General features: G+C 44.2%; 1 protein-coding gene and 1 pseudogene across 1 annotated transcript in view; both read right to left on the reverse strand.

Moving 5' to 3' along the window:
• Nucleotides 1–4,154: 4,154 nt before the first annotated feature.
• The window catches only part of LOC119978203 (Na(+)/H(+) exchange regulatory cofactor NHE-RF2), a 144,755-nt gene continuing 121,982 nt past the window's right edge, over nt 4,155–26,927 (reverse strand). Inside the window, exons 3-6 of the mRNA XM_038819635.1 lie at nt 21,181–21,360; nt 20,896–21,049; nt 17,510–17,553; nt 4,155–6,680 (exon numbers count right to left, since the gene is read on the reverse strand). Of these exons, the coding sequence (XP_038675563.1) occupies nt 6,522–6,680; nt 17,510–17,553; nt 20,896–21,049; nt 21,181–21,360 (537 nt within the window). The 3' untranslated portion in view covers nt 4,155–6,521. The remainder of the gene's footprint in view (nt 6,681–17,509; nt 17,554–20,895; nt 21,050–21,180; nt 21,361–26,927) is intronic.
• On the reverse strand, nt 12,438–12,858 carry LOC119978204 (annotated as a pseudogene).

Below are 26,927 nucleotides of genomic sequence, written 5' to 3' on the forward strand. Positions count from 1 at the left end.
AATCCCCAACATTCCTGAATCACGACAGGAGAAAGCCTTTGGCAGTACCAGCTGGTTGGTAACAAGTGAGATCGTCGGTCTGTGTGCCAATAAAAATCAGAGCTGTCGACATCCCAGGGTGCTTCGACATGGTTGGAAGATTCTCCCCCAAATAAATACAGCCGCTTATTATTGGAGTATTTTCACTGAGCTGGATTTCCAGGGATTCTGTCAACATGGTCACAGAATAACTGTAATAATGCACAATCTGCAAATTATGAAGGAGAGCTATGGCCAGCACTGCATCGTTCGTTCAAAGAGTTGGCAGCACACGTGATGGGCCAAATGGTGGGAATTGGCAACCCTCCAGAATTGTCCTGGAGTCTCCAGGAATTTAACATCAAGCTCAAGGACACTGATGTGTGCAAACCTAGAGAAAAATCCACAGGACATTAAAAGTTTTTTTTTTTCATTTTCTCTGGACATAAGAATGTTGATAAGAATGTCGGCCATTAGGCTGACAGGCCAACGTTATTCAATTGGGAAAGGAGTCTTTTTGCTTTCCAACTGGCAGAGGAAGGCAGTGGGCCATGATGTGTGTGTGTTGGCCAACCAACACTGGGGCGTGGGGACAACTTGTGATGAAACCTCCAGGGTCACATTTAATCCAAGTTGGTAATACTATCGAATGGCCTCTGTGCAGATTCGATCGTGAGGAATATTTCACCTGCCTGTGAGCCTACTGCCCAGAGAGAGAAAATCATTTGCAATTCTATAGCATCTCATCGCACTCAGAACATTTTTCTTTGGTGTGGCAATAATTGAGAGAAACAGATGTTTCAGGCAGATGCAGGACAGTGAACCGATTCTCTCCGCTTGAAAAGGAATTGTCGGCATCACTTTTTCCAGCAATGAGAAAATGGAAAAATCTCTTGCAAATTTCAGGCTGCTGATCAGAAGAAAACAGCAGTAAGTAACCCTTTCTTTATTTTGGTGAGCGGTGGGGGAAACTTATGTTCTGTCCCATTCACATTCACTCGTACAGATTCTACTCATCATCCCCCCAGACACAATTCTTGCTGGAATGAAAAAGGAAGTGAAATAAAACATCCACGAAAGGCTAACATGACCTCTGCCCTCCCCATCACACATAATCCAGTCTAACAGTAACCCCCCCCCCCCCATCACACATAATCCAGTCTAACAGTAACCCCCCCCCCCCCAAGATCTTTGCACTCCCTCAATCCTGTGCACTTACACCCCTCCATTGCTTCACTGTTAGGGGCCTGTGGTCAGTTGCCTGGGCCCTAAGCTCCAATTCTACACTGTCTCAACCCACAAATCGGTCCTTAAAATCTGTTTGACCAAGTGTCATGGAATTGTGTCAGAACAACCCGAGAGATTGGATTATTTTCGGTTGGTAATATTCAGAATTTTAAAAAACTGGTGGAGTGTATGAGTGATAGGCAAGGCAGGTATGATCAATGCAAAAAAAATCATTTTTGCAGTATTATTAAAATCTGGGTTAAGATGCATACAGGCAGTGTGACTGCTAGAGTGTGATTAAGGTGTCATAAAAGTGAAGGTATTCATTGATTTGCAGGTGGAGTGTTCTGCTTACAGATCTTCGGAACCATTTACTTGTTTAAAGATAGGTAGATAATGGAACATTGTTTATGTTTGAAGGACACCTGGTTGGCTAAACAAGTCAAGGGACAACTTGTAAGAAGCGACAAAACAATGGCATATGCTTTGGGTATGGATGACGGGTGGGATTTACTAACCAGCCCACCTAGTTTTGTTCGGCGGGGGAGGCAGCCTGCAGTGGATCTACCAGTCCCGTCATTGTCAATGGGATTTCCCGTTGACAGCACCCTTCGTCATCGAGTAACCCGTGTATCGGCGTGGGACCAGAATTTCTCGCTGACGTGAATGCCGGTAAATCCTGCCTACTGTAGTTAATGGGGCAAGCCAGGTCTGTCTGAAAACGCAGTTTGTCCTAGAACTTTCATTTGAACAGGTGTTTCAGTTTGGTCATGAAATGTTCTCTCCAAAGATTCTGCGCAATGAAAAGCAAGTAAACACCTGGTTGTTAAAGGTATTTTATATATATTGGTTTAATTAAAATATAATGGCACATCAAGGAAGTTAAAGTTTCTTCTTTACTGAACTGTTGTAACTGTGGTTAATTCTGTGATTAAATTAATGTTTGTTCTTACATAAAAGATATCTAGTGGTCAGTGTTATCACGTCTGTGGTAGTGTAACATTTCCTCACAGTTTTACAATTTGAAAATAGTGGGTTCTCACTCAGGGTCCTAACAGAGGAGACTTTGTGAACTTGGGTTGGAAATGTTTTGGCCCTTTCCGTCTGCGCAACTTTCCGGTCTTGCTGAAGGTGACCTCCCGCTACGGGTTCCCTGACAGTGCGGTAGGCGAGCAAAGCAAATGGCCATCAAGTTTAGGGGTGGGGGGGGAAGCCAGAAGATCCCTCCACTGGCCTGTTAATGAGCCCAGCAAGACTTCAAAGAGATGTCTGCCTAAAGCAATTTAGTAGGGATGGGCACAGAACAGGAATAGATTTGAATAGGTTGTTGTGATTCAAAAAGAGACGGTGTGAAAGAATAGGTGTCATAGGTACGGTATGAATAAAATGTTTTTTAAATTCTAAAGTAAAGAGATTAATTTAACCAATTCTGGGAGCGATTAGGTCTAAAGAAATTGGGTGAGACAATGGAGAGATCAAAGGGAAAGAACATATTCAAGGTGATAAAAGGAAATTACTGCAGATGTTGGAATCTGAAACAAAAACAGAAAAGACAGGACTATCTCAGCAGGTCTGACAGCATCTGTGGGGAGAGAAGGGAACTAACATTTTGAGTCTGGATGACTGTCAAAACGAGAGAGAACTGGAAATAGGGTCAAATTTATACTGTTGTGGGGAGTGCGTGGAGCAGTGCGGCTGGATAGAGTCAGCGATAGGTGGAGATTGACAGATGTCATGAACAGAAAGACAAAGGGAATGTAAATGGAGATAAACAGGAGGGTGATGATGGTGGCACATTAATATATCAGAATATGCTACTGGCAAAAAGGTCACTGGGTATGGTGTATACATGGCATACTGGAGATGATGGATGGTTAGAAATGATGGGGTCCAAAGGATGAGAAGGGGTGAATGGGAAATGGTATCCAGTTGTTGGCGCTTGTGTTCCAGAACACCTGAAAGGAAGAGAAAAAATGTCTTGTTAAGGCGGCAGATGAGACAAAGAATGAAATAAAACTGGGGATAAGGACAGCTTTGAGATAGGGCGAGTAGCGCTGCTGGCTGGAGAGAGATAGCCATGATGTGGAGATGCCGGCATTGGACTGGAGTGAGCACAGTAAAAAGTCTAACAACACCAGGTTAAAGTCCACCAGGTTTGTTTCAAATCACTAGCTTTTGGAGCACTGCTCCTTCCTCGGGTGAAATCCTGGAGGAGGAAATTCCTCAGGATTCCTCAGCATAAGGTGGCGCTGATTTAAGGGGATAATGAAACTTATGAAGGGAACGGTTTTAGATCACAGCCATTAGCAGGAACAGTTGGTTAACTCCAGTAGTCAGTGTGAATGAAGCCACGTTTGAACGGCCAACTGCTGGTTAGCCCCAGAGCAACCCCAAAAAGAAAATGTGTGCTAAAAGTTACTGGATTTTTATAGATCTTAAAACCGGTGATGATGAATAGATTCGGGGGAGGTTAGCTCTGGAAGCAGTTACATTAAGGACTGTTTAAAGGTTTGGCAGTGTGTGAAGCCATTGCCTTACTCTAACTGCCATTCTATTTCATTTCATTGTTTTTTTCTAATTCTTAACAAACATTTACTTTGCTGTAAAATCATCACAAGTAGTCAGGACATCGTTTCTGGATTTCTCAACCTCCTCCTCTTACTATACAAATTGCAAACACAAACAAATCCAGTGGGCAGCACAGTGGCTAGCACCACTGCCTCACAGCACCAGGGGCCCGGGTTCAATTCCCGCCTTGGGAGTTGGCACATTTGCTTTATTAAAGTGTTATTAAAGGCTCTATATGAACGTAAGCTATTGTCCGGTTCACACCTGACAGGGGACGGTAAAAAGACTTGTTCGTCGGAATGCCACCCAAACCCCATTCAATGAGCCAAAAGTAGTCAACGTTGTCATGCTGAAATACATTTATTAACAATATACAGTATACACAAAAGACAGGGTATTATACAAGTTACTGCAATGTGCTCATGAGATTTTCAAAACTAGATTCTCAGAAGTAGAAGGTGTAACGACTGCACAAATCACTGGTATCAGAAATGTGCCTGTTTATATAAAGGTTTACGTGCTTTCCTTCAAGTTGCTATTTATCTTGCATTATTGACTGCAAAGTATTCAGCTAGAAAGCAAAAGATTATTCAGTTCCTATCGACATAGATGGTTGTCATGCTGATTAACACATTCCACCTCTCGCTGCTGGCTACTGCCCACAATCATCTTTCCTTTTCTTTAGAGATACTTTAATTTTTCAAGCCCCATTCTTTCCAGCACTTCAAACTAGTAGTACATCAAAATAAAAATCCCGTGGATGCTGGAAATTAAAAATGAACATGAAAAGAAAATGCTGGAAAACACCCATTTGATCAGACAGTGCCTCTGGAGAGAGGTACTGAGTTCAGGTTAGTGATCGAGTGGCAGAATTGAATGAAGTGTTCCAGCGAAAAGTAATCGACCTGAAATGCAAACCCGGTTTCCCTACTGCAAATGACCCCTGACCCAAATGTTTCCAGCATTTTCTGGGTTTTATATATCAAAAGATTTGTTGAATGCTCGTGCATGTTTCATTCCAAAACTTACAAGATCCACGTGAACCTCAAACAGTGTTACAGACTCCACCGTTAGCCCCCTATGCAATGCTTCTGGTTATTTTCTACCTTGAATACGTAGGAGGCTATGCAAAATGTGGCACCTAGATTTTGGCCTTGTGTGAATAAGGTTCATTAAAGTACTGTATACAAAGTTGGAAATAGAGAGCCACTGTGCGTTCCAGGAGGGATACGTTAAGAGTTGACGCTAGTGACAAAAATATATTATCCAAGAATTGCAGCCTGCTGCATCCAGAACATGCAGGTCAAATAAGAAAATTAACGATTTTGCTCTCGGTATTCCTGGCTGGAAAGTATTAAAAGGTAATAGAGGGAAAATTAATCCAAGCAGGAGCTGGTCACAATCTGGAGCATCCTCAAAACGTACTAGTCCACTACCCTTTACAATCCTCAAGCAACACAGGAAATCCACCTTAGATAATCACACCCCATTTTTCCCCCCCCAAATCCCTTCACCTCCTTAGTGCTCCTGCAAGGGACTCTTAGAATACTGTGTTTAAACAGATTGCATTACTATACTTAATAAAGGGGACCGACCTGGATGCTGACCACGTCAGTGTTCGTGCCACTATCATTACACTTTTGTCGCTAAAACTTAAAATTTCTTCTTATTTTTGTACTGCCAGTCGATTCTGTACTGTCAGTCGATTTAAATGCATTGTGAAGCATGTGTTTATTTATAGCTACCCAGTGACGGCATTAAAATGTACCTCCCCTCTCTCGTCAACTTAAAACAGTGATGTGCCAATGTGCCAGAAGCCAACATTTAATCTCCATAATTAGCTCTCAAATTTTACTGCTTGAAGTAACTCATTACTATCAATATAAATCTGGTGAAGATGTTGCAAGGTTGGAGGTGGAGGGCGGGGAATGTAAAAATATTTTCAACGCTGCTTAAAACAGCAGTTAGCATACAAAAAGAAATCAAACCATTCTGATGCGCAGTAAAATGGTTCCTCTATATATTGTCTTACACTGAGGCTGTAATGCTCAGGAAGATTGCATCTGTCCTTGCCTCCCCTCTTTACCCATCTCACATTTTGTAATTGCCACCAAATTCGACAAGACTTTTGCATTTCAAACACCATCTGGTGAAACCCACGAGAGCGTCAAAAGACAAGACCAGGTAAGCTAAGACATTTTTAGCCAGGCAGCTCTGGAAATACGTACGAGACATGGTGCTCGAATGGAGGCAATGGTAGCTTGTAGGTTATTAGCCTGGAGGTTATTCGACCAAGCAAGTCTCACACGATTCTTGTCGACATAATCCAGTTATTCTGTCCTGTAATGAAGGCTGGCTGCACCATCAAAACTCAGCTCAAGTTAATTCTCAGCTCAAGTTTAAAAAAGAAATTAAGCAACAAACACAAAAAGCTGGTGGAAAGCATCTCGTCTGTTCGCCCGCACGATTAAAACTGCGCTACGACAAATCATATGCAAGATATACCTTAAGCATAAAGCAAATAAGCAGCTGGCATGTAAAAAGGTAAAGCTTTGGTCACAGTCTTTTAATGATCATATTAACGGGTATTTTCTTTTAATCCTCTGCTATTGAGGCGCTGAGGAAACAAATATCAATGGAGTGAGGATGTTAACTCTTGCTGAAGGTCAGGGGAAACCGAAGAGTTCAAATGGGACAATCCATTCAGCTTAAAAGTTGCTGAAAATTTCATGCTTCTTGTTCCAGTCCATCGGAGGGGCCCTCTTGTTCTTGCGTTTCGCTTGCATTTTCTCTCTGGTCTCAGCCGCTGTGGGACTTAAATTCAATCCGCTCTCTGCAAATGGATCATTGTCTAGGTCTCCTTTCATCTGCATGGGTTCAGAAAAATGGTAGAGAAGATAAATAGGAATATAGTTAAAAGGAACATAGCCATGATAGAATGGCGGAGCAGACTCGATGGGCCAAATTGCCTAATTCTGCTCCGATATCTTATGAACTTATGAATACACACACATAAAAAAAAAGAGAGCAATAACCGGTCTAACTGATTGGCAAAGAAAAGGCTGGTGGCTGTGAGCAACATCTTTAAAATTTTGAATAGGATAGGCATGTCCAAAATGAGGGGTAGTCACTAATAAATTCAATAGGGAATTCAGGAGAAACGTGTTAAGTGGAGAGCGATTCGAATGTGGAACACGCTACCACAGGGTATGATGGAGTTGAGTAGCGTAGGTGCGGTTTAAGAGGAGGCTAGAAAAACACTTGGGAGAAATGATGTGGAGATGTCGGCGTTGGACTGGGGTGAGCACAGTAGGAAGTCTTACAACACCAGGTTAAAGTCCAACATGTTTGTTTCAAACACTAGCTTTCGGAGCACTGCTCCTTCCTCAGGTGAATGTGGATTCCTCAGGTGAATGTGGATTCCTCAGGTGAATGTGGATTCACCGGAGGAAGGAGCAGTACTCCAAAACCTAGTGTTTGAAGCAAACATGTTGGACTTTAACCTGGTGTTGTAAGACTTCTTACTTGGGAGAAAGCATTAGAAGGATATGCTGATTGGGGGGAGTCGACGAGAGGCAGGAGACGACTCACTGGACATTATATTCCACGTAACGTCCATGTCTGTGCTGCAAATTCTACATATCATGTAGTTGAATAAGTAGAATGTAAAATTCTACTCTGAAAGTAAGTTTTAATTCAAATGCCTTAGGATCCAGGTTTCTAATTTTGATGCTCGTCATGGAAGTAAAACTGCTTCAAAACAGAACCTGGCTTTGCAACTTTAATTAGGGCACTGCTCCAATTGTATTCATATCACAAGAGCATTTTATGTTTTTTTTAAATTGGGATGCTTCTGCAATACAATTCATATTATTAGAGTCTCCTTAGATTATAATTCCTATAATTTAACTAAATAAATTTCATTTAAAGGTCTGATTAGACTTTTGTGTGCAGCCATGTGAAGAAAACGCGAGATACTCTTAGAAATAATCACCGCTCTCGATACAATATGAAACACCCCCAAAGAGCCGAAGAATACCAAGCCCTACAATTAAGCTTGCTCTAATTTATGGGGAACTGGGTTTTTAATTACAGTCTCGTTTCAGCAAACATGCACCCTCATTGTATCTCACCTTGCTAGAAAGTTCAAAATAATTCATTTTGGCCAACTGCTAAATGAAGAAAATAATGTCAAAGCCAGTACATTTTAACTCATTCTAGTGAGGAAGAGGATTCTCCAGTAATTTGTAGAGGAAAAAATAAAATCAAATTAAAACTCTCTAAATTTGAAAGTGATGGTGTGCTCTGTAACAGGTACACGTCACAAGACCTAAAATGACATGCATGCCATTATCTGTCACCTGCATTAGTTATATATGAGCACTGAGAGAGGCTGTATGTAGCCTGGTGCAGTCTACCACAATGATTAGTGCTCCTCATTTGCCCTTTTGAAAGACTGGAATCCTTCACAGGTCAACATTCCATCGCTTTCTGCCATGTGGAATGAATTCATTTCAAATTAGATCAATTTTCACTCAGGAAAATTGATAGCCCTGCTGTCAGCCAATGCAGGATAATTCACTTTAGTCACATTTATCTTCAGGCAAGGGGTCCTCTTTTCTCTCTGACTGATCCAAATTAATTAGGTCACTGCAAGTGCGGAGCAGCGCACATTTACTGCTTGCTCTCCTCATGCCCAACGTCTACTCAGGAGATTTGTGCTTAGCAAACTTTCATTCCAGTAAGTAGTAAGTGAATTACTGTTAGGCACAGTTAAATTTTGCTGTATTGCAATTTGGCAAGATTTACCATCTTTGCGAGATTTGCACCCCCAGAAGTGTGTTCACAGGCAAAACGGTATTTGCTTTTCACAGAAATGGAACATTTGGAAAGCATTAGAACATAGAAAATACAGCACAGAACATGCCCTTCGGCCCACAATGTTGTGCCGAACTTTTGTCCTAGATTAAGAACAAATCAATATGCACTCCAGCATTCTACTGTAATCCATGTACCTATCCAATAGCTACTTGAAGGTCCCTAATGTTTCCGACTCAACTACTTCCACAGGCAGTGCATTCCATGCCCCCACTACTCTCTGGGTAAAGAACCTACCTCTGACATCCCTCCCCTATATCTTCCACCATTCACCTTAAATTTATGTCCCCTTGTAATGGTTTGTTCCACCCGGGGAAAAAGTCTCTGATTGTCTACTCTATCTATTCCCCTGATCATCTTATAAACCTCTTATCAAGTCACCTCTCATCCTTCTCCGTTCTAATGAGAAAAGGCCTAGCACCCTCAACCTATACTCGTAAGACCTACTCTCCATTCCAGGCAACATCCTGGTAAATCTCCTTTGCACCTTTTCCAAAGCTTCCACATCCTTCCTAAAATGAGGCGACCAAAACTGCACACAGTACTCCAAATATGGCCCAACCAAGATTTTGTACAGCTGCATCATCACCTCACAGCTCTTAAATTCAATCCCTCTGCTAATGAACGCTAGCACACCATAGGCCTTCTTCACAGCTCTATCCACTTGAGTGGCAACTTGCAAAGATCTATGAACATAGACCCCAAGATCTATCTGCTCCTGCACATTGCCAAGAACCCTACCATTAACCCTGTATTCCACATTCATATTTGTCCTTCCAAAATGGACAACCTCACACTTTTCAGGATTAAACGCCATCTGCCACTTCTCAGCCCAGCTCTGCTGTGCTATCTATGTCCTATCATCCTATCTATGTCTCTTTGCAGCCGACACCAGCCCTCCTCACTATCCACAACTCCACCAATCTTCGTATCGTCTGCAAATTTACTGACCCACCCTTCCAACTCCCTCATCCAAGTCATTAATGAAAATCACAAACAGCAGAGGACCCAGAACTGATCTCTGCGGTACGCCACTGGTAACTGGGATCCAGGCTGAATATTTGCCATCCACCACCACTCTCTGACTTCTATCGGTTAGCCAGTTTGTTATCCAACTGGCCAAATTCCCCACTATCCCATGCCTCCTTACTTTCTGCATAAGCCTACCATGGGGAACCTTATCAAATGCCTTACTAAAATCCATGTACACTACATCCACTGCTTTACCAGCATTGGTACAACAATTAACCTGTGCTGCTAATTGCAATTTCACAATTGTCACGTTGTACAATTGGTGGCACTTAATGCAACAAGTCTAAAATACGATCCCCTTAAATCCAATTGGTCAGCAATTTAACATTGTTAAAATTGAACTGCAAAAATAGGTAAGAAATATTAACACGTGTGCAACAAAAACCTGCATTTATACAGCACCAATTGTGCAGAAAAATGTCACATGGTGTTTAGAAATATATAGCACTATTTGCTAGCCAAGGCACTCATCATAATCCCCTGCAATTGAAGAACCAGCATATGTCTCGATGGCCAAGGACTCCCATAGTAGATCTTGGCCCTTCTGACCTACAAACTGTATCTAATCTATTCTCTGCCCTCCGTCCTCACCCACCCCAACTTTCTGACGGAAGGACTGTTGGAATCCCCCCCCCCCCTCCCCTCAACCCGGCAAGCCCCCCCCCCCCCCCCCCCCCCCCCCCCGCCCCTAGGCCAGACTCCTGGTGCTGTGCAAGGGTAGCAGTGCCAGGGTGTCTGGGTGGCAATGTAAAGGTGGCCACACCAAAGGGAGTGCCAGGGTACTCCCCTGTCCACAGGGAGTGTCAGGATACCACCCTCTCCTGTCCCAACCACCCAGAGGTCTCTAATAGCCTGGGAGGCATGCTCTAGTTACCATTAAGACTTGTCCATGATCGTGTGGATCTGTTCTAAACATTCCCTAGGCGCCGGGTGAATCCAGTGAACATATATTTAAATGAATCAAGGACCACATGTGCTCCTGGCTTGCAGCTGCTGGGTATCTGGCCTGGCATCTGCTCACTAGCCCTCGCCAGTCCAGTTGCCACCCAGCCCTCTCACTTAGCCTGACCTCTGGCTCTGGCCGAGTCACCCCACTGCTTCCCGACAACCACGATGCCGGCACTTGCCTGGTCTTCACACCACACGATTGCTCACCTCTCGGCTTGGGTGGCCTGGCCTTGAGCCTCGATGACCGCGTGCCTCTGGCTGACTGCTGTCTATCTGGTCTAGCCTCTGCTCTTTCACCTTCACCACTCCAGTTTCTGCCTGGTCAAGTCACCCTGCTGGCTACTGCTCCCCGAAAACTATAATGCCTGGCCTTCCCATCTGTCGACTGCTTACCTCTCTGATCTCGCTGGGGTGGCTGGGCCTGGAGCCTCGACGACCGCGGGTGTGCCCCTGGCTGGTTGCCGCTGGCTTTATCTGACCTGACCTCTGTTCCTCGTTTGGTTGCTTGACCCACTCAGCCCTGGCCTGGAGGTTAAAAGTCACCTCACTGCTTCCCTTGATAACTGTGGGCCAGCATCACCTCCGCGTGTGATGTGTGTCTGAACAGATCAAAGGCTCCACCACCTTTCAACATTGAGCAAACTGTTTGCCTGCTATAAAGGGAAGTCCACAATCAGAGCCCAATGTTGTTCTGCATTGCCTGCTGAGAATGAGCCCATCTGTAAATAGCTCTTATTGGTGCTCCCATGGTGTTCTCACCACAATAGTCACCTCTCTGTATGGGACCCCACATTGGCTTTAGCCTCGCGCTGCAGCGCTGTGTTTCATGCAAGTCCGCCTCTGCTTCAGTAGCTTTTTTTGCTATTGGAAGAATGGCTTGTTTGTGACGCATTAGTCTTTGAACTGGGCTACTTTCCATAGTCAGGCTAGTACTCCACTCAAGGATTGCCTTGCATACGTCTGTGCTAGATTCGCTCGATATCGATTATTCCTTTGGCATATTTTGCTGCTGTCTCAGCCTTTCCATTTAACTGGGAAGAGTGCAGAGATGATGTGCATTTCCCAATCCTTTGTGAAACACCTGAATTCTTCACTCATGAACTGAGGGCCATTGCCACTCATCGCAATGTCTGGAATGCTGTAACAACTATAATGTGCTTTCAGGCCTTCTACTATTTCTTCTGTCACTGAAGTCAGCTGATATACCATCCAGCAGTCAGAATAGTAGACGACAAAGATAAGATAAATATATTCCTGAGAGAGGTCTACTCCTAGCTTCATTCATAGATCGTAGAATTTACAGTGCAGAAGGAGGCCATTTGGCCCATTGAGTCTGCACCAGCCCTTACTCAAAGAGCATCCTACTCAATCCACCTAACCCGCACATCTTTGGATTTCGACTGTGGGTGGAAGCTGGAGCACCTGGAGGAAATCCACGCAGTCACAGGAAGATCGCGCAGACTCGACACAGACAGTGACCCAGCTGGGAATCGAATCTGGGACCCTGGAACTGTGAAGCAACTGTGCTAACCACTATGCTGCCTGTCTGGGATGCCATGAGTCATCAAAAGCTATATAGCTTGTTTAACTTGTACTTGTTCCAGGCACCTCACTGGCCAACATGGTCCTTAATTTCATTGCTCACATTTGATCTGCAGAGCACTTCTCTCTCGCCTGCCTTGCTCTCAGTTTACTTCCTTGATGGCTTTACTCCTTGGGGATAACAATGTTCACAGGCCATCCTTTACTACTACTTTTTTTCCCCCCTTTTCTTAAACTTAATATCTTCTATGGCAGAACATTTATGCTTTTACAGCAAATTTGCGCATGGGATACAGACGCTCTCCTTTGCTGTTTCTTGGTCTTCAAACTCTCCATATTTGTTTAGTCGACGATGCATGGCGCGGGTCTTCTTTGGTCGCAGGTCCAAAGGCTTGTACTTCTTGCCCTTGTAGAATTTTCTCAAGTTCTCTTTTTTTGTTTGATTGATGACAGTCTTGCAATAGACTTGGGCACGACACGGATTTTGGATAGCTTGGATGCAGCTCCTCCAGTTACCTTAGCAACACGGAGCTGGGAGAGTTTGACCTGGAGGTCATCCAGCTGTTTCAGTAGCTCCTCCTTTTTCTTGCCGCGCAGATCACGTGTCTTGATTTTTGCCATTGTCAGCACCACTACTACTTCTTATAGCACTTTGGTAAGTTACATCTTGTTGGGCATAGTGGGTGTGAAAGGCATTGAGGTGCTCATACTGAATGGCAGATCAGGCTCGATGGGCTGAATGGCCTCCTCCTGCACCTATTTTCCCTCGTCTCCTACAATGCTCACAAGCAAAAGAAATAGCCAGGCACTCTTTCTGGATCAGGGTGTAGCGTTGTTCCATTTGCATTAATGCTGAGAAGGCAAATACAACTCATTGCCCTTGCTGCATTAGGGTTGCTCCAACACCTAGCTCATTTGCATCACGTTACAAGTGGCTTCATCACTGAAGTCATAGTACCTGGATGTTGGACTGGGGGGAGCACAGCAAGACATCTTACAACACCAGGTTAAAGTCCAACAGGTTTGTTTCAAACACTAGCTTTCGGAGCACTGCTCCTTCCCTCAGGTGTACCTTAGCATTGTTGTCACTAGTCAATTGATTCCACTGCACATGCTTGGCGGTGAGCTTGCAATGGCAAATATCTTGTTTTCACATCTGTTCATCGCTTCTACAGCTCTCACTTTGTCAGGATGCAGGCAAAGGCCTTTTACTCTCAGCACAGGACCTATGTACTTGACTTCAGGCATCTTCAATTACAATTCTTTTCTTCTTCAACTAGGTTCATTTGATGAGCTTGCTCTAGCAGTCATATTGAATTCAGATTATGGTCAGCTATGGCTTCTTCCATTGGGTCTGCACATCCGTAGACAAGTAGAAGATCTCGTGCTGTCTGCGATGATACTCTTCTGGAACCGTGGGTATACCAGATATTATGTGCGACCATCTGAATCTCTCAATCGGCATCCAGAATGTAGTTAGAAAGTTGCTGCTTTTATCCAGCTTCACTTGCCAGTAACCATCCTTCAGGGTAAAAATCAGGGTAAAAATGGCAAATTGCAGCAACACTCCTTCAATGGCTGGCATGGGGTAAAGAGATCTCTTCAGCACTTTATTTCGATCCTTTGGTCTAGCCATACTTGCAACTTTACAGGTTGTTTCATGCTCCTAATCCAGTGGTTAGCACTATTGCTTCACAGCGCCAGGGTCCCAGGTTCGATTCCCGGCTTGGGTCAATGTCTGCAGAGTCTGCACATTCTCCGTGTCTCTGTGGGTTTCCTCCGGGTGCTCCGGTTTCTTCCTACAAGTCCAGATATGAACATTCTGAATTCTCCCTCCATGTACCCAAACGGGCATCGGAATGTGGTGACTAGGGGATTTTCACAGTAACTTCATTGCAGTGTTGATGGAAGCCTACAATAAAGATTATAACTAAAAAAAATATAATTTTCCAGCTCTATCTTGTTTTTTATGCTTGAGGGCAGCTGGAACACTTCTCAGCTCTATACTTACATCTAATTTGAAATGATATTCTCCGGGTAGATCCTGGAAACATATCTTGGTCTTCCTCTGTTCAGCAGTCAATGGTGGTGTGCGCTACGACAGGTTGTAACCCTCTGTTGGCACATTCAAGGTTACTGGTTCAAGCTTTAAACTTGCTTCAGCGGAGATGATTAGTGGTTATATTGCAGCTATGATCTGGAACTCAGTTGCATTGGGCTCTCTGACTAATTTATCTTCCCGGTGTGAATATCGTGCCATCATATGGCCTCAACCATACTTTTGAGGGCCTCCTTGCTGGATCACCATGTTGAGCCACTTTTCACAGGTCTGCGAAGGCCGTGATGTTGCATTAATGTCCATCTGATGCTTCTTGGTTCTCTCAAAACTCTCCTGCGGTCATCATAGTTGGTTTACTTGAAACTCTCTTGCGGTCATCATTGTAACAATCACAAACCACTTATCACCTGTAGACATGACTGGCCCAACCTATTGTATAGTGCTTCATCAGACTCTTCTGTTGATATCTCTCATCTGTATAGGCTTATTTTGCTTCTTTCAAGCAAAGCACGCGTGTAAAATGAATCAGCTTCTTGCAGTTAAAACACTGTTTTCCCCACACTGGGAATCCTTCTCTTCCTTTCTTGATGAATGTAGAAATTGTTATATTTTATATTCTGTTTCAGTAATATTGTTAAAGACCTTGGTTTAAAATACATACAGGCAGCGTGTCTACTAATTAAGAGTCATAAGAGGTGAGGTAATCATTCATTCTAACTCCACCTTAGTGAAAGATAAAGGACTAATGGAATAATATTGTGATTTCTGGAGATTCCCTGGAGCGTAGATAATTTATGAAGGATTGTATTTAGTCCTAGCTGATCATGGAACACAGTGGGATACAGATGATGTAATTAATGGGAGGAACCAGGACTGTCTAGTTTTGCAGTCTGTTGTAGAATTTCAGTTGAACAGCAGTTTCGCCAAATGCTGTTAGGTTGAGAAATATACTGGATCTGTTCCAAAAATATTTCTCTCCAAAAGTTTCTACACAGATAAGTAACGTGTTTTGTTAACTTTATTTAAAGAAGTGGCATTTGAACTGTATTGGGCTACATTGGAAATAGTGGCAGGCGTAGGTTTAAGAACTGTTTAACTGATAATTATAAAGCTATTCATTTGACATTAATGTGGTTACTTCTGTGTTTAAATTAAAGTTTGTTTTAACATAAAAGACGCATATTGGTCAGAGCCATCACTCTTGAGTGAAGCATCCTTTCCTCACAGTGTTTACAAATTGAAAAATTGTTTGGGATTCTCATCTGGTGTCCTAACAAAAGTTGGGGTTTGGCCCAGTATCCTAACACTTTGTATGATGTTTTCCACAGTATTTACATCCTGCCCTTGGCCTGTGATTGCTCTGCTCTTTAGGCCCGATATCTCTTGGTGTGCTCTTCCATATCTATGTCCTAACGGATGTTTTACAAGATCCGTATTTCTACACATCTATAATATTCCTGAGTGCAAGTTTCCCATCTTTCTGTACACTTTCTCTCACCGAGGGGGTCTCGTATTCAATCTTTCATCAGATCATCATTTACCTGTCTGTATTTACACGATTCTGCAAGCTGTGTTACTGTAGTCACATACTGTCCAATGTCCCCTTGGGCTCTAATATTGAATACATAGTGTTCATAAGTTGTGTTCAATTTGGATTCAAAGCTTTCGTTCAAGGCTTTCACAATCTCTGCCATTCGTTTTCTTTGCTCATCAGTTAGATTTGGGGCGGTATACAATTTGTAGTAGTCCCGACCCCATCGGTTCTGGCTTGTTAATTATACAAGTTGCAAGTTTGTAGCTGCAAGTGGAAACACTGCCAGTTCTGCCCATATTGTCTTTCATTTCCTGGAGCTGGGTGTAGAAAGTTTACTACCATGTTCTTTCATCCAATATTTCCCTTGCAGCCTTTGGTTATGTGTTTGCTTTTCCTTGTCCTTTTTTGCTGAGTTGAATATTTGTGTGTCCCTTTCTGACCTGCATCTCCCCTGCAGCATTTCCAAGATTTCAAAACAAAAATTTTATCCCACTTCTGGCAATGGCCTGTAACTTTCCCGAAGTGGCAATTAGTGGCGGATTGTTACACCTGCGCTCAACATTAAAGTGCCTGCCTTGCCTGATCTTCCTGACTAAGACGATCGCAGCAACTAAATTCCACTTAGTGTGTGGCTTAGCAAGACATTTGCAATCAAGTACATGGGATCTAGAATGGAAATTTTACTTGTGATTTTGCAAATTGTAATTTTGATTTTGGATGATGAGAGGTGGAGATGGATTCAACCGCCTGTTATCCAACTCTCCCCATGTCCATTTCTATTGCCCTGGCATTAAAAAGCATCTATTTTACCTTCAGACAAAGTCAAAACTTTGCCCTCTCCACATTTAGTTTTGAAGATGGCATCATTTGGCTACCGTCGGAAAGTTCTAGATGTTATGGTGATGGCGAAGCTATGTCATTACCTGACCCCCCCTCCCGACATGGCACTCTGAATGGTGCTCTCTTTGCAAGGACTGCACACTGTCCCACTATGAACAATCTCCGAATACTTCTAGGATTATGGGTGCTTTATTGAAATCTATAGCCGAGGGTTGATAGAGGTTGTAAAATTATTGAGGGTTTTGATAGAGTAGAGTGAGAGTGAGAGAGTGTGAGAGTGTGAGAGTGTGAGAGTGAGAGAGTGTGAGAGTGTGAGAGTGTGAGAGTGTGAGAGTGTGAGAGTGTGAGAGTGTGAGAGTGTGAGAGTGTGAGAGTGTGAGAGTGTGAGAGTGTGAGAGTGTGAGAGTGTGAGAGAGTGAGAGAGTGAGAGAGTGAGAGAGTGAGTGAGAGAGAGAGAGAGAGAGTTTCCGATTGTGGGGCAGGAACAAAACTGAGGGCATCATATAAAAAAAACACAAAGAAATTGCGTAAGGAATTCTTCACCCGGAGAGCAATGGGAATGTGGAATCACAGGCAATGGTTAAAGCAAATGTATTTAAGGGGGACGCTGGACAAGTATATGGGGAAGGAGAGAATAGAGGTTATGCTGATAAGAGTTAGATGGAAATGACCTTAAGTGGGGCAAGAACCAAGGCTAAATGGCCTTTTTCTGTGCACTCCTACGCGAGAACATTTTCTGGATTTAAAATGGAAGGGACAGAGCCGCAGAAGAATTTTTTCATCCACAATATTCAGATTGTGGAATTAGAATTACGCTGCCTACTGGCATCAAACATCCTAACAATCCATCAGTCATTACTCACCGGAGTTCTTGGAGATCCATTTGCCAGTGGTTGTGGCAAAAGTCCTGAAAGGGAGAACACAGAATAAAATGGAACATCAGAAAATTCTCAAACACGAGTGATCTTCCAAAGTACTCCATGCACTAATCACACACAGATCTCATGAATTGTTACCACATTAGACCAGCTGACATTCATTAACTAAAGAGGAAGACAATTTTGATTATGGTATTGGACTCTAAACACAATTTTTAAAATTTTTCCATGGGATGGGGGTTTCTCTGGCAAGGCCAGTATTTGTTGCCCATTCCGAATCATCCTTGAACTGAATGGTTTGCTTGGCCATTTCAGAGTCACGTAGGCCAGACCAGGTAAGGATGGCAGATTTCCTTCCCTAAAGAATATCAGCGAACTAGATGATTTTTTAAAGACAACCAATGGTAGTCATCGCAGACATTATTACTGAGGCTAGCTTTATATTCCAGATTTCATTTTATTAATTGAATTTAAATTCCACCAGGTGCTGTGGTGGGATTTGAACCCATGACTTCAGAGCATTGGATTGGGCCTCTGGATTACTGAATCCCAACTCTTTCAAGAATTTTATTGTAAAACAGTGTGCCAAGAGCTGAAGCAACGACTGCTTTCATCTCCAGGACCTCAGTAACATGTCCTCTATGTGATTAAAGTCTATTTTGCCTCCAGGGTGGAAGCTCCAAAGTGATTCAACCTTGGACAGTTTCAACTCCATTCTCGACAACTGCAGGGCACAGCATCAAATTTACATTTTGAAAGTTACTTCCAGACCTAGCGGTTTGAAAATGGTGCATCCAGTTAGGATTCCTAGAAGCACTGCTTCTGTTTCCCCGACTCCTTCCGATGTCAGTCAGTTGAGTTCCTACAAAAAAAATATTTCTATACAGCAGCAACTTAATGCAACAAAAATGGAGTGTGCCCAAAGACAACAGTGGCCGTGTCAACAAATGCCAGGTCAGAGTCAGAATTAAACACAATAAAAGGTGATTGATACAGAAGAACATCAGCGGTTTTTCTGGGAGACAGAGGCAGGGTGGTAATAATAATAATCATCATCACTTATTGTCACGAGTAGGCATCAATAAAGTTACTGTGTAAAGCCCCTAGTCGCCACATTCTGGCGCCTGTTCGGGGAGGCCGATACGGGAATTGAATCCACGCTGCTGGCATTGTTCTGCATTACAAGCCAGCTATTTAGCCCACTGTGCTAAAGCAGCCCCTAATGCCACTGGACTAGTAATCCAGATGCTTAGGCTAATGCCCAGGGGACAGCAGGTTCAAATTCTACCATGGCAGCTTGTGGAACTTAAATTCAAATAATCAAATGGAGAATTAAAAAGCTAGCCTGAGTAATGGTGGCCACAAAACCATTGCCAATTGTTGGGAAAATCTATCTGCTTTACTAATGTCCTTTAGCGAAGGAAATCTGCCATCCCCTCACCCTGTTTCAAAGAGCCAGTACAAGCTGGATGGGCCAAATTGCCTCCTTCTGCAAGATGCTGTGATTTTTGCTCAGGGTGATGGGACATTGATCTAGCTTCAGCCAGAAAGGCAGAAAAGTCACTCGAATAAATTATTTGAAATTCTTCAAATATATTTATTTATTGGCTCAACGTGCTGTGAAATAACAATTGACCCCACACAGCTTTACACCACATCTAAAACCCACCATGAGCTCATTTCAGACAATATGTTAACAAATTCCATTCCCCACTAATGAAGTCATTCTTCTGGCTGAGCACAACGTTGATCAAGAATTAATTAAGATGGAGGAACAATCCACGGTTGAGCTTAAGCCACCTTGATCCAGCTTCCACTGGGAACCGTGCATGATGTAGCAATCTCACTCGGAAGCCATAACAACGGTCAATGTCTGGGGTGTCTGTCCATCCTTCAGAGGAGACACGAAGCTCAGCGGAAACCTAATTTTTATTAGCGACAGAATTGTACAGGCCCCCACCAGCCGGTTTGCAGCTAGTGGGGGTGCTGGGTGGAGGGAGAATCCCCTGATTGGGCTTCAGGTGGGAGGGGTTACAGGCCCCCTTTCGAGATCGCACAAAAGATCTGGGCCCCAGCTTCCCATCACACCGCTCCAGCTGCCCTTCAGATCAAGACCCCTACCCCTCTCAACCCCCCAGATTTCACCTCCCTAACACCAGATCCCGGACTTCCCCAGGTTCTGTGCGCCCTGCAGTTTACTTCTGGAGACTGATTGCAGTATCGATAGTGGCCTCTGCTCCCAGCGGCACTTCTGGGACTACAGAGCTGCCAGCCTATCAGACTGTCTGGCAAGCTCTCCCGAGGCAGCACTTCCATCCCAGTAAGGGATTAAATGATCCACAGAGCGTTAAGTGGTTCTGGATAGCTGGCATCGGCAGGGATGCCTTCCCCCACCAACTTGTCTGGCGGCTCGGCGGAAAACTGCACTCTCGGAAAAATTCTGTCTGAGTGTTACAGGAAGGCAGGGTCGGGCTGGAACACCTGGAGGGGAGCCAAGGGGATTTAAGGCAGGTTTCTGGGATGATGCGGAGGAGGTTTTACTTTCAGATTAATGACCTGTCATTCAGAACGGAAAGATGAAACCTGAAACATTCATTCTCTCCACAGATGCTGCCTGACCTGCTGAGTATTTCCTGCACAATGGGCAACATAATAAGAGTATCAGCTCCAGGTGCATTTTCTATTGGTTGTACTTAACATACTGCAACATCACCCCCAATACCATCATCAAGAAGTAAAAAACCTGAACAGAAGTGTCCCCTTTGTTGATGGGGAACAACTAATTAAAAAAAACAAAAAGTACAAATAAAAGTGGATTAAAATAGATAGGTGCTTGATGGCCAGCACAGACATAGTGGGCTCTTCTAGGAAACTTCTAGAATTTCAGAGGACAGATGGGCGACAGTGGTTAGTTAGCACTTGTGCTTCGTAGTGCCAGGGACCTGGGTTTAATTCCCGGCATGTGTCACTGTCTGTGTGGAGTCTGCCCGTTCTCCCAGTGTCTGCGTGGGTTTCCTCCAGGTGCTCTAGTTTCCTCCCACAAGTCCCGAAAGACGTGCTTGTTAGGTGATTTGGACATTCTGGATTCTGCCTCCGTGTACCCGAACAGGCGCCAGAATGTGGCGACTAGGGGCTTTTCACATTAACTTCATTGCAGTGTTAATATAAACCTACTTGTGACACTAATAAAGATTATTGGTACGAGGGTGAACAAGACTGCAGAAGAGTGGCAGGCATCCAGACTAACCCCACCTTCCAAGGGCTACGTCCATCATGGACCTCTGAATGGCCACCTTGGTCAATCCCAGGAATAAAGATGTCTAGTTTTCTTTTCACTGGACTAAATTAAGTTTTTGTTTGCCAATTCCCACCTTTCAGATGTGATTCAGTTGGAGTTATTCCCAGTTTCTTGAAGTACTGATCCGTTTCTGGATCCACCACCAGCAGCCTGGCCTCTTCCTCACTGGCTTTGATCCAAGCTACAACTTCACTGTGCTTCTTCCCTTCAATATTCACACCATTCACCTGCAAAGAAGCAACAGACAAACACATGATTCTCCCGGAGCATTTATCAGAACACAATTCTGCTAAGAGACCAGTGGGATCATTGGTGAACTTGGAAAATGATTAGGAGGGTTTGGAAACGGTTTTGTTACCTCCACAACTCTGTCTTGGGCCCGCAGGCCAGCTTTAGCAGCGCAGGAATCTGGATCAACCGATCGGATGTACTGCCCAGGCTTCGCTTTCTCACTGTGAAGATTGAAGCCATAGCCGTTTTGGCACTTCTTCATGCAGCACAGCCGAGGGCACAGTTCTTTGGTTTGTCCATTGAGTTCCTGCAACATAATGGAAACACAAGACATTTGATTTTAAAGTATGTGACTCCCCTGCGCCTTGCTGCATCCACGGGCAGCACCCGGACACAACCAAACAACTTGCATGTATCTAGCACCTTTAATTCAGTAGCAATATCCCAGCAGCATTAGCAAACATAATCTGGCACAATAGATCACATAAAGAGATATTAGGCCAAAGAGCTTTGGGTTTCAAGGAGTGCTTTAACGGAAAAGCGAGATGTGAAGATGGTTATGGAGGGAATTCAAGAGCTTTGAGCCAAGTCGGTGGGATGGGTGGGGAGGGGGAATTAACGCAATATTTTTCGTTTAGATAGCTCTGCTTTCCAAAGATGTTCCTTCACTGCGTCTTCATTGAGAGCAGCTTATTAAGAAATTAGGAACATGAGTGGACCATTCAACCATCAAGCCTCTTTTACTATTCAATGAGTTTGTGGCTGACCTGTATCTTTAACTCGCCTGCCTTGGATCTGTAATGCTTAATATCTTAACACTGCAAATATCGATCAAACTCGACATTCAGTTGACCCCCCCTGCTTCATCGGATTTTCTAGCGGGGAGAGTTTTTCATTTCCACTGCCCTTGTGTGTGGAGGGCGTCTGCCCTTCCACTGCCCTTGTGCATCCTGACATCACCAGTGAATGACCTGGATAGAAGTCAAGGGTGTGCCCCCTTGTTCCGAAATCCCAGTCAAATTATTTTTCTCTATCAACCCAATTATATATATTTCTATTTGTTCATGAGATGCAGGCAACCCCAAGGGCATTGCTGTGGATTTGGAGTCACTTGTGGGACAGACCGGGTAAGGATGGCAGATTTCATTCTCTAAAAGGAAATTAGTGAACCAGATGGATTTTTACAACAATCAGCAGCAGTTTCATGATCATCATTAGACTTTTAATTCTGGATATTTATTCAAATTTCACCATTTGCCGTGGTGGGATTCAAACTCTGTCCCCAGAGCCTCCTGGGTTCCTGGATTGCTAGTCCAGTGACAATACCATTAGGCTACTGATTCCCTTTGTTTATATCGCCCCCTAATCTTCCATACTCAATGGAATCCTAACCTTGTTGATGCAGCTTATCCTCAAATATGTAGTATTTTCATCCTCCTTCCACAAACTACTATTTCTTCTCTCCTGTCACCATCTTCAATATGACATTTCCTTCATTACAACTGTGACTACACGCCAAAAAGATGCCCTGCAGGAATTCACCAGGACTCCACAGACAGCAACTTCAAAACCCATAACCGCTACCATCTAGAATGGGAAGGGCAGCAGATGCATGGAACACCACCACCTGGAGGATCCCCTCCAGGCCATCCCCATCCTGACTTGGAAATATATCGCTGTCCTGTCACTGGGTCAAAATCCGCCAACTCCCTCCCTAACAGCACTGTGGAGTATCTACACCAGAGGGACTGCAGCGGTTCAAGAAAACAGTTCACCATCACCTTCTCAAGGGCAGTTAGAGATGAGCAACAAATGCTGGCCTAGCCTGTGACGCCCACATCTCGCAAATTAATAAAGAATACCTAATTTGGCTGCAAAATGTTTTGGGACAACTGGTGATTGTGAAAGGCACTATATAAATGCACATCTTTTTCACTCACCTCCCAAAGTTTCTGCCCAGTTTGCGTTTTTACAATGTGTAAGACGTCAGTATGAATCGAATAACCTAAACATTTCAACCAGTAAAAAGACAATGCTTCAAATCCTTTCACATTTGGATCAGCAATCTAAAGCCTCAACCTTTGGTTAAAAAACAGTGGCTCCATTGGAATGGTGCCCATTCTAATTGAAAGAGACACGTACTACACATCACTACCGAGCACTCTTCTCAACTTTTATCAGTTTGTTCTCGGGCCAATGTACAAGGATAATTTTTTCCAAAAGATGGTCCGTGACACTACCTTGCCTGCCAGGAACACAAAACGATTTTCCGTCAACAGAAGCTGCAGTTTGGGAAAGTAAAATTGACCGAATCTTTGGACAATTTCTGCAATCAAGTGCTCATAGAACATAGAACATAGAACGATACAGCGCAGTACAGGCCCTTCGGCCCTCGATGTTGCACCGACATGGAAAAAATCTAAAGGCCATCTAACCTACACTATGCCCTTATCATCCATATGCTTATCCAATAAATTTTTAAATGCCCTCAATGTTGGCATGTTCACTACTGTTGCAGGTAGGGCATTCCACGGCCTCACCACTCTTTGCGTAAAAAACCCACCTCTGACCTCTGTCCTATATCTATTACCCCTCAATTTAAGGCTATGTCCCCTCGTGCTAGCCACCTCCATCCGCGGGAGAAGGCTCTCGCTGTCCACCCTATCTAACCCTCTGATCATTTGTATGCCTCTATTAAGTCACCTCTTAACCTTCTTCTCTCTAACGAAAACAACCTCAAGTCCATCAGCCTTTCCTCATAAGATTTTCCCTCCATACCAGGCAACATCCTGGTAAATCTCCTCTGCACCCGTTCCAAAGCTTCCACGTCCTTCCTATAATGAGGCGACCAGAACTGTACGCAATACTCCAAATGCGGCCGTACTAGAGTTTTGTACAACTGCAACATGACCTCATGGCTCCGGAACTCAATCCCTCTACCAATAAAGGCCAACACACCATAGGCCTTCTTCACAACCCTATCAACCTGGGTGGCAACTTTCAGGGATCTATGTACATGGACACCGAGATCCCTCTGCTCATCCACACTACCAAGAATTTTACCATTAGCCAAATATTCCGCATTTCTGTTATTCTTTCCAAAGTGAATCACCTCACACTTCTCCACATTAAACTCCATTTGCCACCTCTCAGCCCAGCTCTGCAGCCTATCTATGTCCCTCTGTAACCTGCAACATCCTTCCGCACTGTCTACAACTCCACCGACTTTAGTGTCGTCTGCAAATTTACTCACCCATCCTTCTGCGCCCTCCTCTAGGTCATTTATAAAAATGACAAACAGCATCGGCCCCAGAACAGATCCTTGTGGTACGCCACTCGTAACTGAACTCCATTCTGAACATTTCCCATCAACCACCACTCTCTGTCTTCTTTCAACTAGCCAATTTCTGATCCACATCTCTAAATCACCCTCAATCCCCAGCCTCCGTATTTTCTGCAATAGACGACCGTGGGGAACCTTATCAAACGCTTTACTGAAATCCATATACACCACATCAACTGCTCTACCCTCGTCTACCTGTTCAGTCACCTTCTCAAAGAACTCGATAAGGTTTGTGAGGCATGACCTACCCTTCACAAAACCATGCTGACTGTCCCTAATCATATTATTCCTATCTAGATGATTATAAATCGTATCTTTTATAATCCTCTCCAAGACTTTACCCACCACAGACGTTAGGCTCACCGGCCTATAGTTACCGGGGTTATCTCTACTCCCCTTCTTGAACAAAGGGACCACATTTGCTATCCTCCAGTCCTCTGGCACTATTCCTGTAGCCAATGATGACCTAAAAATCAAAGCCAAAGGCTCAGCAATCTCTTCCCTGGCTTCCCAGAGAATCCTAGGATAAATCCCATCCGGCCCCGGGGACTTATCTATTTTCACCTTGTCCAGAATTGCCAACACTTCTTCCCTACGCACCTCAATGCCATCTATTCTATTAGCCTGGGTCTCAGCATTCTCCTCCACAATATTATCTTTTTCTTGAGTGAATACTGACGAAAAGTATTCATTTAGTATCTCGCTTATCTCCTCAGCCTCCACACACAACTTCCCACCACTGTCCTTGACTGGCCCTACTCTTACCCTAGTCATTCTTTATTCCTGACATACCTATAGAAAGCTTTTGGGTTTTCCTTGATCCTACCTGCCAAAGACTTCTCATGTCCCCTCCTTGCTCGTCTCAGCTCTCTCTTTAGATCCTTCCTCGCTTCCTTGTAAATATCAAGCGCCCCAACTGAAACTTCACGCCTCATCTTTACATAGGCCTCCTTCTTCCTCTTAACAAGAGATTCCACTTCTTTGGTAAACCACGGTTCCCTCGCTCGACCCCTTCCTCCCTGCCTGACTGGTACGTACTTATCAAGAACATGCAATAGCTGTTCCTTGAACAAACTCCACATATCCAGTGTGCCCAACCCTTGCAGCCTACTTCTCCAACCAACACATCCTAAGTCATGTCTAATGGCATCATAATTGCCCTTCCCCCAGCTATAACTCTTGCCCTGCGGGGTATACTTATCCCTTTCCATCACTAACGTAAAGGTCACCGAATTGTGGTCACTGTTTCCAAAGTGCTCACCTACCTCCAGATCTAACACCTGGCCTGGTTCATTACCCAAAACCAAATCCAATGTGGCCTCGCCTCTTGTTGGCCTGTAAACATATTGTGTCAGGAAACCCTCCTGCACACATTGTACAAAGAATGACCCATCTAATGTACTCGAACTATATCTTTTCCAGTCAATATTTGGAAAGTTAAAGTCTCCCATAACAACTACCCTGTTACTTTCGCTCTTTTCCAGAATCATCTTCGCCATCCTTTCCTCTACATCCCTAGAACTATTAGGTGGCCTATAGAAAACTCCCAACAGGGTGACCTCTCCTTTCCTGTTTCTAACCTCAGCCCATACTACCTCAGAAGAAGAGTCCCCATCTAGCATCCTTTCCGCCACCGTAATACTGTCCTTGACTAGCAGCGCCACACCTCCCCCTCTTTTGCCCCCTTCTCTGAACTTACTAAAACACCTAAACCCCGGAACCTGCAACAACCATTCCTGTCCCTGCTCTATCCATGTCTCTGAAATGGCCACAACATCGAAGTCCCAGGTACCAACCCATGCTGCCAGTTCCCCTACCTTATTTCGTATACTCCTGGCATTGAAGTAGACACACTTCAAACCACCTACCTGAACACTGGCACCCTCCTGCGAAGTCAAATCTGTGCTCCTGACCTCTATACTCTCAATCTCCCGTACCCTAAAACTACAATCCAGGTTCCCATGCCCCTGCTGAATTAGTTTAAACCCCCCCAAAGAGCACTAACAAATCTCCCCCCCAGGATATTGGTGCCCCTCAGGTTCAGATGTAGACCATCCTGTCTATAGAGGTCCCACCTTCCCCAGAAAGAGCCCCAGTTATCCAGAAATCTGAATCCCTCCCGCCTGCACCATCCCTGTAGCCACGTGTTTAATTGCTCTCTCTCCCTATTCCTCATCTCACTATCACGTGGCACGGGCAACAACCCAGAGATAACAACTCTGTTTGTTCTCGCTCTGAGCTTCCATCCTAGCTCCCTAAAGGCCTGCCTGACATCCTTGTCCCCTTTCCTACCTATGTCGTTAGTGCCAATGTGGACTACGACTTGGGGCTGCTCCCCCTCCCCCTTAAGGACCCGGAAAACACGATCCGAGACATCACGTACCCTTGCACCTGGGAGGCAACATACCAAACGTGAGTCTCTGTCGCTCCCACAAAATCTCCTATCTGTGCCCCTGACTATTGAGTCCCCAATTACTAATGTTCTACTCCTTTCCCCCCTTCCCTTCTGAGCAACAGGGACAGACTCCGTG

Source organism: Scyliorhinus canicula, chromosome 15 (genome assembly GCF_902713615.1).
Source record: "Scyliorhinus canicula chromosome 15, sScyCan1.1, whole genome shotgun sequence".
Lineage (NCBI taxonomy): Eukaryota > Metazoa > Chordata > Chondrichthyes > Carcharhiniformes > Scyliorhinidae > Scyliorhinus > Scyliorhinus canicula.